The sequence below is a fragment of the Corapipo altera genome, unplaced genomic scaffold (assembly GCF_003945725.1).
Source record: "Corapipo altera isolate COAL_440 unplaced genomic scaffold, ASM394572v1 317, whole genome shotgun sequence".
NCBI classification, from domain to species: Eukaryota; Metazoa; Chordata; class Aves; order Passeriformes; family Pipridae; genus Corapipo; species Corapipo altera.
In genome coordinates, this window is record NW_020884989.1 from 430,501 (window position 1) to 450,841 (window position 20,341).

General features: G+C 39.3%; 1 protein-coding gene across 2 annotated transcripts in view; it reads left to right on the forward strand.

The window, feature by feature from the left end:
- The window catches only part of LOC113958181 (potassium voltage-gated channel subfamily KQT member 1-like), a 469,971-nt gene that overhangs the window by 268,791 nt on the left and 180,839 nt on the right, over positions 1-20,341 (forward strand). For both annotated transcript variants that reach the window (XM_027666288.1, XM_027666289.1), the window contains one exon: positions 2,440-2,501. In XM_027666288.1, the coding sequence (XP_027522089.1) occupies positions 2,440-2,501 (62 nt within the window). The remainder of the gene's footprint in view (positions 1-2,439; positions 2,502-20,341) is intronic.

The following is a 20,341-nucleotide window of genomic DNA, read 5'->3' on the forward strand; positions in this document are numbered from 1 at the left end:
TTGCCAAGCAAAGACTGTAGAAATTGGGATATTTCAGATTTATAGTTAGCCCTGCAATTTTTTCAACTGTGTAAAAGCAAATAATCCAATATAGGAAGTCTAAAATTATATATCTTGAAAATTATATATCTTGAAAAGACTCAAGAGAGAAAACATAAACATGAGATAGAAATCAAATGTGCTGGAGCAACATTATCTGAACTTCTGCTCACCCTTCCTACAACAAGGTTGAGCACATTGTACACACACCACACTTACTTTAAACGATGGTCTTTATTAGAAGAAAATGCTTGTAAATTAGAGCTGAATGCTGTTTTGTATGGAGGCTAATAAGAAGTTGGGAAAGACCACATTTTGTGACTTATACAATCTGCATGCCAATAAAGGGGTGGACGAGATACAGCTGCGTGCATGTGTATCATTCTTTTCACTTCATCTGATGAGAGTGCCACATACCACAAAACAGCTTCTAACTGCTTATCTGCTTCCTATTTTCTTGTTTTCTGTTCCACACAACATTTAAGAATAACTAAAATAGGAAACATTATTAACTTGGTTTGCTTGGTTTGTGATGTCTGAGGGATTATCTGATGGATGTAATTAGTGCTGGTGAGGAAACTATTATTTTATTTTATTATTATATTAAAAAAAAACCAAACATGCTTTTTGAAATATTTCTTCGTGTTTGGGGGACTTTTTGGGTTTAGACCCAAACAAAAACACTACCTACCCACTGCTGTTCAAATCACATCCTAATTTAGAAATCCTTGAAGGCATGTTTTTTTCTGATATCTACTTTGGAAGATTTGTCTATGGATTTGCTAACTAGAAAGTAGACTGCAGAATCAATTATTTCATTTTAGGCTGAGATGAATACAGATAAACTTGAGCCTCAACCACTTATATTTTAAGAGGTTTCTGAGGTTGTGAATGATGAATAGCACACATGTATAAGCCAAGCTGTGTCATTTATTGTCTGTCCCCACACAGTGTCCTTGAAAAATCTTTGAATTTTCTCTCCTTATTGTGTTTGTTCCTACAGGTTCTCTGATGAAACACTTCTCTTTTCTAATCCTGCACAGAGCTGCCAAGGCTCCATGACCTTTTAAATATTTTAGGTGGTCTGTAGAGGAGAAGGGAAGCACAAAAAGTACTCTTGCCAGTACTGCTTTTTTGCTAAAGATTTCCCCTAAGTTTGGGGTGCATAGAATACAAGTTACCTTGAAGTGAACTTTCATGCAAATACATCACTAAACATGTCACACCAGCAAACATTTGCACTGCTAATGGCAATGGTAAAGCAAGTACTATTCACTGAGAAATGCCAGAATGTGAGTTCTGTGCAGAGTGAGCACACATACAGGCAGTTATGGTGGGCACTGATGCACTGTAAATACGTATCTCGGCCTGTCTTCCAGCAAGCCCTTCACATTGTGCTCACGCCCTAAACAAAATTGAATTAAATAGCTTTAAAAGCCAAAACTCGATGACTCATAAAAATGAAGTAATTTATGAAACTATCAATTACTCCTAGCCATTACTGGAGGTATAGTTTAGTAGAGAAAAATGTATACAAATTCCATTGACATAGGCTAAGTTACTTTAGTATCGGGGCATGGGTTTTTTCTTGTGAATATTTTCTCCCAACTCAGGATATATGTGGGTTTGTGTTTCATTCCTTATGAAATAACACCCCCAAACTATGGCATTCCTTTGCAATAGGCCATGAGAACAGAAAGGATAGACCGCACTTTACACAGTTTTTAATCTTGGCTCCCAATCCCACCATTTGCAGCACGGGAGTGAAACAAAATGCATAACTTGGCTTTAATAACCAGGTCTCATAAGGAGCAGGAGGGAAAATGAGGTCGGAAATGCAAGGGCTTTTCCCAGTGTCACTCATTTGCAGAGAGGAGATGGATAGATAAATAAATAGATAGATAGATAGACAGACAGACAGATAGAACCCCTGGATAGTGCTGTCTTCTACAGCTGCAACCTCAGTTAAAAACTATTCTGGTTTCTTTATGTGTAGCAAGTGCACCTTGCTCATACCAATGATATCCAAAACAGGAGGTGTGCCCAGTACCAGGCCTATTCCATCTAACTACGTGCAATTAGCTGACATAATTAAACAAGGAAACAAGTTACCACAGGCACTATCTCTAATCATTCATGATCATAGACTACCTCAATCAATGTCCAAGTTGCCCTTTAGAATAACCTAGTCTTGCCAGTTAGACAAACTAATTCCCTTCTCTCCAACCACTCTCTTTCACTTCCATTCACCATCAAAAATTCTTTCTTCTTGTGTTCATGTTTTTTTGCTACCCTACTATTACCAGCTTCTTTTTTTGCTTTAAATATCATAGATATAATTTTTAGTCTGAATTTATTCTCCACCTAATGGATGTCCCATTTTTATTCTTCTTTATTTAGAAAAAGGGGTAGACAAAGGATACTATAGTATAGGAGCCAGACTGATCCGGCTAGAGGATAAGGTAAGTGCATGAAAGCTTGCTTTTTTTTTTCCTGAGTCATGATATCTGATCTACAGACATGCAAGATAGTATCTTGGCGTGATTTACTTTAGAATTACAGGGCACCATAATAAAGAATAATATAATTTTTGTAAGGGAGTTGATGAAGTATCATGTACATGTTGTTCAGCATTAACCATTTACCTGCCATGCAGATTTGGTTCTCGAGTATAAAAGGAATTGCTTTCATATTGAAGCCAAATCACACATTTTGTATATAAGTACTGTGAACTAACAAGGTATTTGCCAGGCAAGTATTAGTGACTTAAACAGAAAGTCCAGTATCAGGAGTCTTTGTAAATAGCAGCAGTTGATATCTCAGTTAAGGATCTTGAGATTCTTTAATGTTTACTGCATTTTTTTCCCTGTGCAACTATCTTTGCATCAATTCTACCCCTCCCTCACTGTTTTCTCTCCAAGAATATGTTCATATTTCTCATTAATTAGAGTTACTTAGAAGTATGCCTGGAGGCCAAAGCTCAGTGAGGCGCTATTGTTTTAGACCTAATATAAACTTCCTCAAGAGCTTTTCCTACTCAAGTGATAACAAAAAAAGAAGTTTGCTTAAAATTAAGGCTCTATTTCTCTAATAGTGTTTTGGTCAGCTCTCTTATCTACCTCTAAAAGCTACCTACCCCTAGAACAGGGTGATTTCTGTGGACAGTAGCAACACAGTAGCTTTGGTGTGTGGTATGATGTAGCAGCTGAGACAAAAGTCCATTTGAATTTACCCTATCCACTGCTTATTTGTATCCTTGTCTCACTCAAATTTCTCATGCAAATTTTCCTTTCACTTCTTTCTGGGGAAGTGAGATGAGAAGGAAAGAGGAAGGAAAATTCTCATAATTCTTAAGAACTGTGCATCTTGCCAAAAAGCAGAAATTGAAATTAAACTAATACAATCCCTTGCCTAATTTTTAATGATCTTTGCTAGGACAACATTGGAAATATGTAACACTGCATGTCAAAGAAGAGATTTTCTTTAATTTTTAGCCTTCTTGGACAGTGCCAGAGAATCAGCTTCACAGATAAGGACAAATCATCTGAGTTAACTTTTGAAGTGGATTGGTCCCTTGTGTGGACAGAGTTGTTTAAAGTGAAAATGGTTTTCATTCAGATTGCCTTAATTCACTTCAAAAGAGATAAATTCCTCTCTAGCCTCTGTATATTCTGTAAATTCACACCACTAGTTTGTTCAGATTTCTTGAATATGCAAATTTGGAGAAACCCACAATACAAAATTGAAAATTTAGCAATAAAAGTATCTGTGATATCAGTTAGAGTGCTTTGAGTGAGAAATACTGCTGGTATTGTAAATACCTCTGGAAGCAGTTTTTCATGGTCTCCTGACTGCTCCATATTTATGAAGAAGAGAGGTGAGAAAGTATTTAGTGTGTCTGGCAGTGGTCCAGCTTTAGCACAATCTGCTGTGGATTTGGTAAACTTTATTTCAAATCCTTACTTGGAGTACTTCAGAGGGATCTTGGTATAAGAAGAGGAATGTTACAGGAGATACTAGTGTATGCCATGAGTGCTGCAGTGACTGATCTCTGTTGCATAGACCTGCTTGTGTTCTGCCTTTACAGCTTAAGTCTGCCAGAAAACTGAACTCTAGCTGATTCGAAGAGTTATCATTTTCATCAATACTGCCTTGATGTAAATGTTTAGAGATGATGAAGCCACATGGTTTCACCTTCTCATGTTAAATATCTATTGAAAGCTTGTGGTAACAAGTCTGTAGCGTGGACTCACAGCAATATTTTCAGAACAACAGCCATGCAAATTAAAAAAAAACAACAGTGGTGTAGCCACCTCAACTTCATTTAGACATGATCTAAATATAGTGCAAGCTCAAACCATTAGTGTGGGCAGGACCTAGCTGCTATTTTGTTTAAGGAGTTCAACTTAGTTCTTTAAGTATTGTATGGAAGCTGGTGAATTCTCTCTCTCCGCTTATTGTTCTGCAAAAAAATGCATAGAAAGGAATAAAAATCTGTTGAGATGTTTTCATAAGATGACTCAATCATTGCAGCTTCCTTTTTCTTCTCAGACCAAACTACAAATGTAAAATAAAATGCCAGACTCCAAGGTAATCCAGGTTATTTGTTTTTTTTCAGTACACATTAACCTTCTTTCAGGGGTACAGGGCTTCATTCTCATAGTCCTGCCAGGAAAATAGACGTGGTGCAGAAAAAGCACAGACATTTGTTGTGTTGGTTTTTTGGGGGATTTTAGTGGCATAGGTTTTGGTTTGTTTGGGTTTTTTTTTTTGTATTTGCATCTTTTTGGCACATTAGGCTAAAATGTGTGTGTTTAATGAATACGAAGGTTCCTACCTTTCTCTGTTCTAATGTGACAATAGAAACTACTGCACCGTGCTGTCAGACTGCTTCCCCTAAACTATTTTCCCATGTCTCATGGGCTCTCCTGTTCTAATAGTTCACTGTGTAGTAGCTGCTATGTGCCTAAATGTGAAACAATATTGGAGTCAAAAGGATGAGCTGAGTTTCAACCTCTGAGGAGAATAAATGAAGCAAGGGCATGTCTGACATCAGGCTCCAGCTGGTGGTGAAAAATGATCTCCCCCTTGGAACTAGGAAACCTTTGGGATCAGCCTCTTCCCCCTGGAGAAATTATTTTATCATTCAGTCACCCAGTATAGTCATGGCAGCCTCCCAACAGAGTGACACATCTGATAAAATGATACATTTTTGGACAAAGGCCAGTTAGTGTAGACTGATAAAAATGCAGTGTGGATTTGAGCATTTCATCTGCTTTAATAAGCTGTATCAATAAGTGAATACTACACCTCTGGTCCAGACTGATCCTTCCCACCAGCATTTTGCAGTTCATTTGTTTTAGTTGTTTCTCTGAAAGGGAGTCAGAATGTACTATACTCATTCAGAGCTGTGCGTTTTTCAACGTAAAGTGATAATTACTCTTTTTGTGAATTGAGGGAGAGAAAGTTGCACATTTCTGATGGTTAAGATGAACTTCATTCCCTCAAGAGGCTTGCTATTATTTCAGTTAAAATGTGGGGTTTGCTGTACAGAAAGGCATAGGCGCAGATCTCTGAAGCGGTTGCTTAGTGATAGGTAGAGGCTTTGAGGTGAAGATTCAAAGATAGCAGCCTTCCATTCATGTGGCATGAGCAATATTGCCTGCAGCCTCTGTTTTGTGACTATCCAGCTCCTTATGTAACTTTGAGGGAACAGGGGAGAGGTAGAACAAGTCTGTGTAGGATGAAGCACCGTGCGGGTCCAGCATAAAGCAGAGTTGAAATTTACTTTGCCTTCAAGCATTGCAAAGCTCACTGGAAAGGGGTAAAATGCATGGTGACAGTTTTCAGGCAATATGTAAACCCCTTTTTGGCAACATCAGTGCTGTGTAAGGCTTTACTCCTTTCAGTGACATAGAATGTTGCATAGTGTAAGTTTACCCGTAACACTTTTCAACCTGTTTTTCCATGAGTAGGGTATGAAAATCTTATTTTGTTGTGGTCAGCATAATAACTTAGTGTGGTTCTTTTCACAAAAACACTGAAATGTTTAGAGAAAGAATGAGGCTTCTTTCCCAACACGTGATGTGTGCCACTTGGCCGACCCCTTCTTTAGTTTGATGGCAGGGTTTAATTTTATATTGTGGTATGTAGCCATTGACAGATTCTTTTGAAATGTATTAAGAGGGAGATTGGTTCCAAGACAATGTTCTAGAGCTGGCGTTAGTTTCTTTTCAAAATTGTAAACTAATGCTTCTTTATGATGAAATGAGTATTCTTTCTTTTCCTTTTCTTTTCAAAATTAGAAACAAAAATCATGGTGTGCTGTGTCATACTGCACTGCAACTTATAAATAAAAACAGGAGAGAAAAGAATCTGCAAATGAAAGGTTAGAAAGGACAGCTGTGTTGTCTTTGAAAAAGAAATCTATTAGGTATTTTTATAATTATATGGCAGTCTTCTTCATGTGGTATTTGCAGTTATGATTTACGTCCATATTACCATAACTGTTTCCATACTTATAGACAACATGTGATAATGCTGTGAGCCAAAAGCAGCCATTTGGTAGCATTTAAAAAATGCAAAAACACTAAGAGAAAGCAGGGCAGTAAAGCAGAACCCTTCTGAGTTTTATCCATCTCAGTAATGCAAGCCAGAACAAAAGTGTTGTCCAACATAAACAAATGTAGAGGTTGGATTGTGGTGGTAAACTCTCTCTTTACCAATTTAAACACTCATTTTAGAGTTGGGAGCTAAAAAGATGGGCTCAGAGAAGAGTGGTATTTCCCTACCATCTTGTTCCTCCTGGGTAACAATGGAGAGATGGATGTTAGTGAATCTCATTCCTGCTGTGATTACATCAAGAGTCATTAAACAGTAAACTATTTATCATGACAGTGCCTACAAGCACCACCATAGTGAAGGCCTGGTCAGAATTTCCATTCTAAATGCCCAGTTTGTGGGTGAGGGGATGGGCATCACTGAAATGCATTAAAAAACAACAAACAAACCATAAGCAAAACAAAAGCCCCAAACAAACAAACAAAAGGTGAATATTGGTGCATGATGAGACAGTTGTAAAATGAGCATGCTACATCCATAAGATTTCATGAATATGTCTGAAATAAACACATTTATTAACAAAAACATGTTTTGGCACTAAGGAGTTTGTGCATTGTTTTCCCTCAGATTTCTAAAGCTTGAGTCATTCCATAATATAAAGTTTTTCAGAAGGCTTTTTCCAAATGGGTGTTGTGTGCATTTTCTTAGCTACTTAGGTCAAAGCCTTTTCTCATTTACTCTGGAGCAGTACAGCATAAACACATTGATTCTGCACCATAAGCATGATGTCACTGGATTTTTATTTTCAACCTGTTACCAAATTAAAACAAAACAAAACAAACAAACAAAACAAACAAACAAAAAAATAAAAGCCCTGATGCTTCAAGCCAAATTGTGTTTCCATTTATGCCAGTGAAGTTACTCAGGACTTATGTAGGTGTAGATTGCAGCAAATTTATTACACGGCTTTAAACAAGTTTCCAGCTCATGTCTTCACATCCTGCTCATCAGGAGTGAATTGACTGAGATGAGGTGAAAGCAAAAATGGGAACTCAAAAATTTCAGAATTAATATGAGTGAAATTGTGGTTTTCATCTATTATGACTAAGTGAATCTTTGTGTTTTGCTGGAGATTTAAAGTGTTGTAGAACTGAAATTGTCCATGTGTTCCTGTACTGAAACATCAAGACAGGCTTTTAATCTGAAAACCAAGTAATGATGATTTAACTGCTTAGATCTCAGTCACATGGCTTTTCTAGTTTGCTAGCTGACTTCTCAATAAAGAGAGGAACTATCTCAGCCCTGACTCCTTTTGACTATCTGAAACAGTTGTATGCTTCTCAAAGAAACCTTGTTTAATACAGATGAGAACAAAAGGCTGGTTTTGAGCTGCCTGGTTGTGATGGTAATTTCAGGAGGATCAGGAAAAAAAAAAAGAGCTAACTCTGATAGCCTTTCAAGTAAAAGAAGAGACAGATCATATATTCTGAAGTATAATGGAAAGAATCCTCCCTCAATTCTTCCCTTATGTTTTCTGTCATGATGCTTTATAGTATGTGGTACTTGGTAGCACCCTCATATTATTGAGGTTCTACACCACTTTCCATTATAGAGCTCTATTTTCAGTTCCTTACATCTTTGCCAAGCTTCAGCCATCTGGGCTGAAATTCTCTGAGGCAGATGTCTGCCTCAGGCTGAGATCCTTTGGAAAATTTATATGTCAGTGTGGGTCATCCTTTCTATATCACAGTAACCTGATCCACTGTGAAGATTCTCCCAAAAGTAAACATAAAAATATTGATGGAAAACACTTGAGCTTCTAAATTTGAGAAAGAAAATTGGACAGAAATGGAATATTATCTGCCAGTCTTGAGACCTAGAGGCCGGATCCAAAAAGTAGTGAACTCAGCAGGAAGCTTTCACATGGATCAGGCCCTGATTTTTAATGAGTGAGGGAACAGAGAATTTCATATAGTGAACATTTGCCAGGATGCAACTCACCACCATAAATCAAATGTTAAATAATTCCAAAGCCCAAGAAATAAGCATGCAGATGTCAGTGTCTGCTCCCCAGTGATTGCACTGACTGCTGATTAGGATCCAGCTTGAATAGTTTGATCTCATTTATAGCAGACTCAAGGATTGCTCTGATTAGGCAGTTGGTACAATCTAGTTGAGTTTCTGCTCTCTTGGCTGAAGCTCCTCTGGTGGGGGCAAACTCATCCAGCAGATGCTGCCCATGACACCCTGGAGCACACTGGAGTTGGGGCAGGCAGGGGCTCACAGCCATATGCTGCAGAGTAGCCTGAAATCAGCTGGGTTCAAACCTTACCTTTAGCAAGAAAGAACAGTCACTTGCAGAAGATGTACTGCTCTGCACTAGCGCTCCTGGAGAAGAGCGCACGGATTAACTGTGAACACCAAGGAAGGTAGAAACAGCAAAGTGACTTAGGGCTGCTGGAAAATAATAGAACTTTTGGGAAGGGAGTCTTTCGTGGTCTATTAAAACGTTGGAAATCTCATCCATATTGATGCACCCCAGCTGTTAAACCTGCAGGGAAAAGGTCCTGGAAACAGCAGTGTTGACCAAAAAGGCTATGCTTGAGGGAGCCTGTCCATCTCTTCATGTTCTCCACCAAAGCCTTCCCAGCAGCACAAGTGGGTTTAGCCAAAATCGAGGAAAGGGTCATGAGCTTAGGGATGTTAATTTCCTGAAAGTTTTAGAGAAAATAAGTGCCTGGGTAGAGGACAGACACTCTGTTAATCCCCCTGCTCTCAGAAGAAAGAGTGTGAGCATGGCTCTTCTCAGGTGCCAGAGAGTCCGGCCACAAATGTGTAGGAATCAAAGCTCTGGTAGTTCTGCTGCTTATGATGCGATGAAGTAATTTATTTACTATTGCTGAGTGAAAAAAAGTATTTTTACTTTAAGAGTATTTTGGAGATTTTGACCTTTTTTTTTTATAAAATATCAAATCCTCCCATGAAGACCTTTAACCTGAATGTCCAAAGAGTAACAGAAATTAGGTCAGCTACAAGTATTTTACTTCTGTTTTTTGTAACTTTTAATAGGTTATTATAAATAAACATAAAGTTCTGAATGATCCTGGGCCTCAAAACAAAATGCCTTTATTTAGTAATGTGGAAAATGGAATATTTCAACAATCCTTCTATCCTGTTCGTATAAAAAAAATTAAAATTTATAAATTCATTACACCTGTCTTTTCATAGGAGCAGTGTTTTAAAAATTGTAATTTTCTGATGGAAAAAAAAAGTCATTTGGACAGTTTTTGCAACCTCCCATTGTTTCAGATGTTAAACAATTTAATTTAGAAAGCTATTTTCAAAATTAGATTTTGTAGCTGTTCTTAGTTGGCTGTGGCTGAACACTGCAAGTGCTGCCCTCCCTACAGACAAGTTGAGAATTTTTCTTTGGAATGTTTCTCCAGCTGAAAATTACAATATGTTTCCGATGCAACATTTTTAGAGCAAATGTCACATTCTATGGAACTGTGTTTTAAATTTTATACTGAAATAAAGTGTCTCCAGTTTTTACACTTCAGAGCAACTTTCTGAAAATGAGAATTGGGGTGAAATACTCTAATTTTCTGAGCATTTGCGTTGGACAGGTTTATTCATTTGTGTGAAATTAATATTTCATTCTGGCTTTGAGTGAAAGGCATTCCAGCATAGTGAAGAATTCACAGAGAACACAGATAAATTTTCCTAGAGGAAAAAGTTTGATTTTCTTCCAGTACTCCTTACTTCAGAATTACTGTAATTATTTCACCTACCACATTTTTCAGATCAGTAAGGTATAGGGCAGTTTTAATGTTATTTGAATGCCATGCAATATTCACCTCTAATTCCTCTTGATCAAGGAAAGCACACTGGAAAACCCCAGATTTATATTATTCAAATGGTTACCAGAATAACAGTTGGATTTACGTTTCATGCAAGAAGTGTGATGCTGAGTCAGAGGAAAGATCTGTTTAATCCTGGAGCTATTTTGTTGCTGCTGGTGGCCAGCATTGGATGTTGATGGATGGACTAGAAGAAGAAATTGAGTCTAATTTGCTATAACTAATCTCTGGGTGTTTGCAATGGATTGTATATAACAAGCAGTAAGAATAGCGCTGTACAAGGCAAGTTACAGGATGACAGCACTCTGTAAAAGAAAAACAAAACAACTGAAAAAACTCACCAAGACACACTGGAGTACTGTGGCAACCTGAAAAAAACTGAAAAAAAAATCTTTTCCCCCTACATTTACCACCAGTTTGTAATTTTCTGTGCTTAGCTTTAAATTTTATGTAGCAGAAAAAAAGCGAGCAGGTCAGTAATACATACTTACTTCTACAGCATGGTTACTTTTCCTCCTATTAAATAATGTTGATAAATTATATTCCTATTTCTCCTGTTTAGAAGTTTGGGTGTTCTGGGGTGTTTTAATAGAACATATGGTCCTTTGAGACTAGGAAAAGAGGACTGGGTTCTGAGTCTGATGAGGAGAAGTGGTAATAGGGTACCTCAGATCTCTTCTGATCATGTAGGTACAGTCCTTAGTTTATTACAAGCTTGATCCTCCAGTGTATTTTTGTGCAATATCAGAATATAATTAAATATTACCAAGTCACTGAATGGTAATCTAAGGATTTATTCGTGGTCTTGTTATTCAAGAACTGTGCTTTTTTCATTAGCAAATAAACACCAGAAATGTGCTGACAGGCTTTCACAGAACCCCAGAATCATTTAGGTTGGAAAAGATCTCTGAGATTGTCTAGTCCATCCTTTGACCTTATCAACTAGACCAGAGCACTGAGTGCCACATCCAGCTTCTTGAACACCTCCAGGGATGGTGACTCCACTACCTCCCTGAGCAGCCTGTTCCAATGCCTGATAACCCTTCTGTGAAGAAATTTTTCCTGATGTCCAACCTGAACCTCCCCTGACTCAGCTTGCAACTCGTCCTGTCACCTTTTACCTGGGAGAAGAGGCTGACACTCACCTGGCTCCACCTTGCTCTCAGGGAGTTGTAGAGAGCGATAAGGTCTCCTGTGCTTGCTCCTGTTTGAGGCATCATTAAGGACCATATTGGCAGGTCTGTGTTCGTTTCTGAGACCTGCAGCCCACTGTTAAATGGCATGTGTGTCTTGGGTCTTCTTGTTTTCAATACCTGACAACTAGAAGTACTGAAAATTCAGTCATATTTTCTCTTCTGAAAAATGCTAACAAAAATAGGAGGCTATAACTGACACAAAAAGGACTGTTTTTCAAGACATGCAGGATACAGCCAGGCACATAAAGCAACTTTAGCAGGTATGGAATATGGCCAAAACAGTGTCATTTAAAATGTGGGCTGCTACAGGGCCATGCTGTTGCTGCCAGGTCAGGTTAAATGTCTGACCAGATCTCCATCTGGATTCAGGATCTGGCTCACACAGCTTCCTTACCCCTTCAGGAGCAGAGATTGCAGACTATCGGCTCTGTGATAATATCACAAGTCTCCTACTACCCTGAGTATTTCCTATGGCTTCTGTATTTGGAAGCATGCAGTTTATGTGATGTTAAGGAAACTTCCCTGCCTGACCATTCCCGAGACTCTCTGGCAGGCACACTCCCAAGGTCAGAGACTTTCACTGTCCAGGGGAAGCAGAAAAAGCAGCTGAAAGGCCATGTAAATGGTCAAAACTAGAGCACCCTGGCGTCTCTTCCACCTTAAGTACACTGCCAGCTGCACTGCACTTAGGAAGTTTAGCAGGAGTTCAGGTATCTCCCAAGCAGCAGCAGGCACTGCCGTCGGGACATACCCTAGGAGGCAGCAGAAGCCCACGTTCCTTCGCAACAACTCAAAACACATCAACCGTCTTTAAATTTCCTCCTCTACCTCACCATGAGCTTGATGTTAGTTTTGTTACTGGCTTCCAAGGTGCTCAGCAGCTTTGCACAACTTGTCGCTGTGTGTATCTGGAGAGTTTCACGAGCCACAAGCAGCAAGTCTCCTTCCCTGTGAAAGGCCGGACCTAGAACTCGTAACCTGATTGAGTGGGTGCCATGCAGAGAGCATTAACATCTTTGTGCAGTGTTCAGTTTGCCTCAGTATTTGCATTCAAACAGAAGAAATAGCTGTTTCCTCCACTCATATTTCAAAATTCTGTAGTACCATCGAAAGAGGATGGTCCTCGATGAGTACTTGGAAACTGAAGCACAGCAGTCTTTCCCCAGCATCACTACACATATCTGGAATCAGTCTAGGCAAGTTAGTTAGAAATCACTTTTTGCAGGGCAGGAAGACTATACCCAAAGAGTATTCTCACCACAAAGCTAACTTTATGATTACCATATAAATGGGATATTCAGCTTCAGAAATGAATGGCTAGGTAGGCAATACCACAGTAGTGCCCTCAGGATATGCATTTCTGTGCCCCCCTCAGCTCTGACCTCTCCATTCACCCTCATCATTAAATTAGTGGGCAGCTGCCCCAGGGTAAGAGCATTAGTGCAGCAGCGTGGGGGGAAAGCAGCTGTGAGGCCGGGGAGATGGCTGGAAGGAGATCAGGGCAGGAACATGAGGTTGGGAAATGGTAGTTTTGCAGAGGAGAAGGATGGAGGTGGAACACAAAGTTGCTCTTCCTGGATGTAGGAGTTGCAAATAAATTAGATTTTCTAAGAGAATTTTGGAGCCTGACCTGAGAGTCATGCTTCAAGCCAGGTTTTATTTGAGCCTGGTTCTGCAGCCTTGCATGGCTGTACCTTAGTCAAAAGTTTTTTGATATATGTTAACTGAACGTGTGGTTGCATGGATGTGTAAACATATAGAACTCTGACTTGTATTTCGTAATTTTTGCATCTACATCTTTTTTTTGTCTTTTTTTTTTCCTGGCTATCTTTTATATTTTATGCATTTCATCCTCCACTTTTTAGAGTCTAAAAAGAGTTTACAGTGCTATATGAATACTGAATATTGCTATTACTTCTGAGTGGAGCTTTTGCTAGGTGCCCTAAGCTCTCCTTCTGCAGCACATTCTAAACTCACTATCCAGAGGAATGAAAAAATGCAAAACAAAACATTGTTTCTGATGCTGAGAACAGCCTTTATTTCCAACCCCAGCTACAGGGTAGCTGTTACTGTAGGGATCACTGCAAGTGGGTCAGGTCCTGGAATCCCTATGAGTTTTACCCGGACTGGAGGTTGCAAAAATAGTTTCCTGATCCTGTGGTAAAACATATCTGCTTGGGGGGTAAGATACTGAATGGCGACAGGAACTGCTGTAAAGCCAACACAACTTTAATATGTAGGGAATAGAGTACTCCATATGCTGCTGTGTGATTTCCTTCTTTGGCTTGGAAGGCAAAAATGAACTGCTTGTATTTGGAAGGTAATTTTCAATCCCCAAAATATCTTCTCTGCATTTACCTAACTTTGCTAGCTGGTTGGGCAGGCTGACCATAGCTCAGAGTACAAGTTATGTCATTCAGCAGAAAACTCCCTTCTGTGACCAAAATTTTTTTCATATTATTATTTTTTTCCTCCTCTTTCCTTCTCCTCCAACAGTATACATACAGAGGGAGGTCACAAAATAGAAGTAAGCTGCAGCCAATAAAGTTCAGATTTTGAAATAAAAAAAAAATCTGTACACTTATTAGAATTTCTTGTTAATGAGGTCATTTATGTCAGGGCAGGAAATGTACAAAATAGCACAGGATAGAAAAATCTAGACACTGTAAAACATGCCAACAAATTTGGCACATGCATTACTCTCTTAATATGTCCCCAATGTAATCTATAGATCCCACAAGTGACCACACTATGTTTATGTATGTAAAAACTCCTATATATGTAACACTCATAAGAGTAGCAATTTTACTAGTGGGAAAAGATTATTGTGGTCTTTTTATATAGCATATAGGTTTACTTAGAATGAGTCCTTGTAGAAGAATGCAGGACCATGAAAAACTGTTAAAATGTCATGATTATATTAATTTCATACTTAAAGGAATACTTCACTTTAAGTTATGGCTCCAAAATTACACTGCTCATTCATGATGTTTTTAATGTATAATTGGCTGCCTTCAAAAATGTCACAGTAGGAGGAAAAAAAAGTTCATTTTCCTTGGCATGTGTACTGTTGCTATTCCTGTGTTCATTTGGCTTGGCTCGGGTAATGAAATGCTGCAGTCTGAAATAACTTTTTATATGTTGACATGTGCATTTAGCTAGAATAAGCAGGCAGAGTGGACCAAGTTGGATTCAGCAATGAACAAAATATATCTTGTATTTAATGTATCAGCCTCCGTTTATGATTTTTTTACATCTCTCTGTTGTAATGGCATAGGTGCACCCCCAAGAAGCACACAGCCCCTCAGAAAGATTAGGCAGCAAGGTAAGATTAATGGGGGGAGGAGGGAAGACTAAGATGAAAGAAAGGAAAATGATGGATGCAATTTAATCTCTTGAAGAAAAAGTTGGGAAGGAAATATGATTGATCTTTTGAAATTTATTTAGCCAAAAAAAGTCTGTTGTTTTCCAGAGCAAATAGACCTTTTCACCTTTGTTGACTGTCCCTTACTCTGGACTAAGGAGAGACCTCTCAAGTCTCACACATGTTGAGCTGGATTCTTGAAACCTCATCTCATGCTCAGGGCTAACCTGGCCCGAATCTTGTTCATTTCTAGGATTTTGTTGTCTTCTGCTGAGTCTGGTCTCTAAATCATGGACCACTGACATCTGTGTTTCACAACAAGCACAGGAGAAAGGCCCTTGTCCTGCACTGCAGGTGCAGGAATGCTGCTGTGTGGAGCCAGAGTGGGTAGCATTTTTCTCCCTGTGTCATATCTGCTCCCCATTTCAACCCCAGCGCACAGCTTGGCATTCAGGTCTCACCTTCCAGGAGGCATCTGCAGGTAGTCAGAGCTCAGCAGCAGCAGCTCTGAAATATGGATGATGCTGGTGTTCAAAAAACAGGTAGCTGGTGTCAATGAGTGTTGGGTGCAGGCAGGTGGTGGCTTTGCTGCAAAGTCTTCTGCTCTGAGGCTGCAGGTACAAGGTGCAGGATAGCTTACTGGTTCATTGCACATCTCTGAAACAGGGGCTTTCCTCCAAGCCCAGCTCAGAGGGATGTCCCATAGTTGTGTGGTTATGTGACAGCATCTGGACCTTACACAGAGAAAATCCTGAACACTTGCAGGGCTGCAGCGCAAGTGCTTAAAGGTGAGGAGACAAATAAGAAGAATCTCAATTAAATTTTGCAGGCAGTCCCATGATTCTGAATGTCTGTTTTGCTGCCATAGCCACTATGGTGTCCTACTTTGAGATATGCTTTCTACATTTTCCTGGGTCATTATTTCTGGGCAGCAGAAAAATCCTTTTGTACCTACCTCCTTACACTACCACGAGCCTGACAAACAACCTCAGAAGAACAGATAGCTGCGCACTCTGAGAAGTGTGTCTTGGAAGCAGACTTTAAAGATTAGCAGTGGGTAGTTTTTCAAACTAGGCAAAAGACACCTTATTCAGCTATAAACAGGAAACCTGGGCCAAGTTTGTAGAGGTTCATGTCCAGGGCCACTCCCTAGATGAGCTAAGGCTTGATGTTCTTGTCAAGATGAAAATCGTGACACACCCTGTACCTTGCACATTGTTGGGACCTGCTCCTGGCCACATCTCAGCAGGGCTTTCTTGTTTAGGTGTGTTAAAATTGGTGTGCAAAGAACTAGGGGTCAGTTAGGGGGGAAAAAAAAATCCAGGTAGAAAATTAAGGACATTTAGGAAACTTGAAAACATGCATGGAAGTCTACTGCATTGGTCTAAGAGCCTGTGATAGGAGCACCAAAGGGTCTGGGATTTGGGTGCTTTTTGTGTCACTGTGTCAGTCTTATGCCTCTGCAGCATTTTCACAATGGAGTGGGAATAAAACAAACATGGTATGAGAGGGAGAAAACAGGATTGAGCAACTACCTGAAGGGAAGTTCTAGCCAGGTGGGGGTTGGTCTCTTCTCTCAGGCACTCAGCAATAGGACAAGGGGGCACGGGCTTAAGCTCCGCCAGGGGAAATTTAAGTTGGATATCAGGAGAAAATTCTTTACAGAGAGAGTAATCAGACATTAGAATGGGCTGCCCAGAGAGGTGGTGGATTCACCATCCCTGGAGATTTTTAAATGCAGATTGGACGTGGCACTGAGTGCCATGATCTAGTAAATGGACTGGATTTGGACCACGGGTTGGACTTGATGATCTCGGAGGTCTTTTCCAACCCAATCAATTCTATGATTCTATGAACTACTTTGGAGGTACTTTCTTTCTTATCCAGATTTCTTTAGATACAGTGTTTTAGGTAGATACTGTGTTCCACATGACATCTGTTGATCTTACAAATGATGGCTTCTGTGCTGAAACCCCAAGGAGATATTTCTGTTTGTGGCACTGTTAGTCCTCTTAACTTTTTCTTCAGTGGGAATAAAGATGGAAATATAAGATGTTTTCTGATATCTGCGTATTTTATTGATTTTTTTTTCCAGTGATATACCTGATACTGTGGGGAAAAACGATCTTTTGGTGTGTGTGTGTGTTGACTCATTTACATCCTGACAAATGAAGTAAAACTTTAATTGAAAATGCAGAAGAGTTCTAACTCTTAAGGCCTTTCTTGGTATTTCCCTCCCTGCTCAAAACTGCCATCAGGGCCTGAGGAAGTAATATACAGTTTTAGAATTAATCATCTGGTTTATTTCTCTTTTTTTTTTTTTCCCCGAAGTTTTTATCTGTCCTGTGGTAGAGGACAAATAACACCAACATGAGCTGCTTTTTGAAACATCTTTGTAGCATACAGCCAAATAGATTCTGGCTTCTATGTCATTTGGGGGAATGTGTGTTCAAGTGTAGTATTTATTAGCATTTAAGTAGTCTGATTTTTACACCTTTGTGTGTATTTATGCTTTTTACTTCTAACCCCTCCCCACCCTCCACCTCCAAACCATTAATGAAGTTTGTTGTTCTTAAAATAGCAGTTCTGTTTGGAATACCTAATTGCTGGGTTTCTGTTGTTGTTCCTGCCTCGGTATTTGGTCAAAAAAAATCAGTGTAAAGAGCAGCCCATGTGTCCCTGTGTTCAATGGGGACCTGTGTTCCCCCTCTGGGAGCCTCACAGCCCTCGCCGTCCTGTGGCTGAGGACCTCAGCTCCCTGTTTGAGCCACTCTGCATTTAGACCTCTCCATGACAAGCAGCAGAGACTCAATTGATGGGGACCATAAAATGGCTGCATGTCTGCTGGAGCTGAATGATTTATTTATTTATTGCTTCTGTATTTATTTATTGCCAGTGTCAAAGAAGAGATTGTACTTACAGCCCTTTCATCCTCTCCCAAGTGTTGCCTGTGCACTCCACTGGCCCTATGCAGAAATATTTCCCCCCTCCAAGTGCACTTGCTGATTGGAACTAAATCCTCACAGGCAAACTGCAATGCTACTGGTACAGTGTCATAATATTTCATAGGTCATTTATAAATATTATTGCCAGGGCAAATAAATTTCTTCAGAGTACTTAGTCTACTGCTAATAAATAGTTTATTTAAGCTTGTAAGAATGGTGACATTTCACTTTGAATATTTTTGGCCTCTTGAAAATTATTAGTGCAGAGAGAAAAAGAAAAAAAAAAGGGAAAAATAAACTGGAAAAAATATGCAGCAGATCTTTTGGTATTTTTTCCCTACATTTTTGCTTGCGTAAATGGGCCTTCTTGTCAGACTGCATGTCTGTGTGAAGCTGGTTACAGAGTTTAATTAATGTGTATTATTTAATAGCTCATTCAGTAGATCATTCCCTCTTTCTCTTTCGGAGCTGCATGCAGCTGAAATAGTGTTTGAGCAGGTTTGATATGAGGTACTACTCATATCACTAGTAGTACTAAATCTCTTTTGCCACTTTTCCCTTTTGGGGTAAAAACTGTAGACATGGTGGGAGCATTTTGTTTGTTAATTTTTTTATGGTTTGGGTTGGTTTAGATTTTTATCATTATTGTTTGTCTTACTCTTTGGTTAAAAAGGTTGGGGTTCAGTTGGATTTTTAATAGTGATATGAAGACAGAGACCAGAAGGGGGAAAGGATTTTCTAGCATCCTTGTAGCCATGTTAAACTTTTGTGACAAATACTAAAGAAAAGAGGTTCTGTACATGTCTTTTGTAAGGAATGCAACCCACTGACAATGACTGGTGGGGGCACATGGCTGCCAGAGCTGCATTTTGGACAACAGACAGTGGTTTCTTGGTTTAGTTTTTGCGGTGTGAGTTGTGTTTTGTTGGGGTTTTTTTGAAAGCTCAGCAAGGGTGTTAACTCTCAGCTCTTTTCGTTCAACTTCTGAATTCATGTCAAGAATAAATGCTAAAATATTCTTTCACGTGTTTCCCATAAAGCGTGTCATTTCATGAGGGCTCAGGAGGAGGTATAGAGCTAATAATTTTATTTGTGCATGTGTGGGAACATTATATTTCTATTGCAATCATCCAGTATGGAAAGAAAAATTATGTTCCATTGAAAATATTCAGTGATTTTTGAAAACAATTCTGTTTAAAAATGACAGTCCCTGCAAGCTAAAGGTGGTTAATACCTCTTCTGGCAGATGACTCCATACCAGTCTTTGCCAGATGACAAGCCATGACCAGGCACTCTACAGAAACTCTGGGAAAAGGTAGAGAAAAAACTCAGCAAACTCGAAACATATATAGGAAGAGAAATCACTTTAAATGAAGGGAGTCACCGGGAAATTGGTCAAAGACTTCTGGTGTAAAGAGCCTGGAAAATTTTGTACATACCTCAACCAAATGCCACATAAGACTAGAAGGAAGGGAAACAAACCTCCCATGTGCTCTTTAGCTAACAAATGACAGGTTTTCCAAGAGCAAAGCAGGAAATTCTCTGCACTTATGTATAAGTTTCTGGCAACACAGGTGTACCCTCCTGCAGACTTGCACATGATTTTGTCATTTAAAGAGATTGAGAAGAGAGAACTCTTCTGACTTGGATTTCGTGGTTGTGAATGGACTTCCTCTCCGTTCATCGTTTTTGCCTCAGAATACCATGAGCTTGTCTTTTTAGTTTCCTGCATAGAAGGGGATTTTTTTCTTTCTTTTTTTTTTTTTTTTCTAGTCTCTTGGAAAATATCAATTGGTTCTCTGAGTGGTGGTTTCATTCATTTCCTTCCACAAGGCATTTGTTCTGAACATTCATCTTGATCCCCAATGAGCAGCAAGGACGACATCAAAAGGCAAAATAGGAAGTTTCACTGGTCTGTCAGAGCAAGTGCCTGAATTAAAGTACAATAAAAAGGCAGTTCATTTTCAAGCAGATTTATAGAGATGGTCAAAAAAGAATATGGTCTTCAGGTCCAGTACTCAATAAGGTTGTGGCAATATGATGTCTCTGAATCACTTTGAGAGAATTTGTGTGAACATCATCTGCAAACTTACTATACTTTTTGATCTTCCATCTCTGGAAAAGTGTGCAGGATGGGGACAAATGTCTCCAAAGCATCAACATTGGAATAGCTTCAGTGGTCAAGCTTTAGGTTGGTTTTGTTGTGCAAAAATATGGGTTTGTTTGCATCCCTGGGCTCCAAGGACAGATCTCAGTGTAACTGAGTATCCAACACGAGAAGCCTTTGTGCCTATTCCTGGCAACTCTACTGATGTTTTCCTCTGAAAATTAAAAATACTGTTCCTCATTCTTCAATGACCCCAGAGTTTCTGGAGG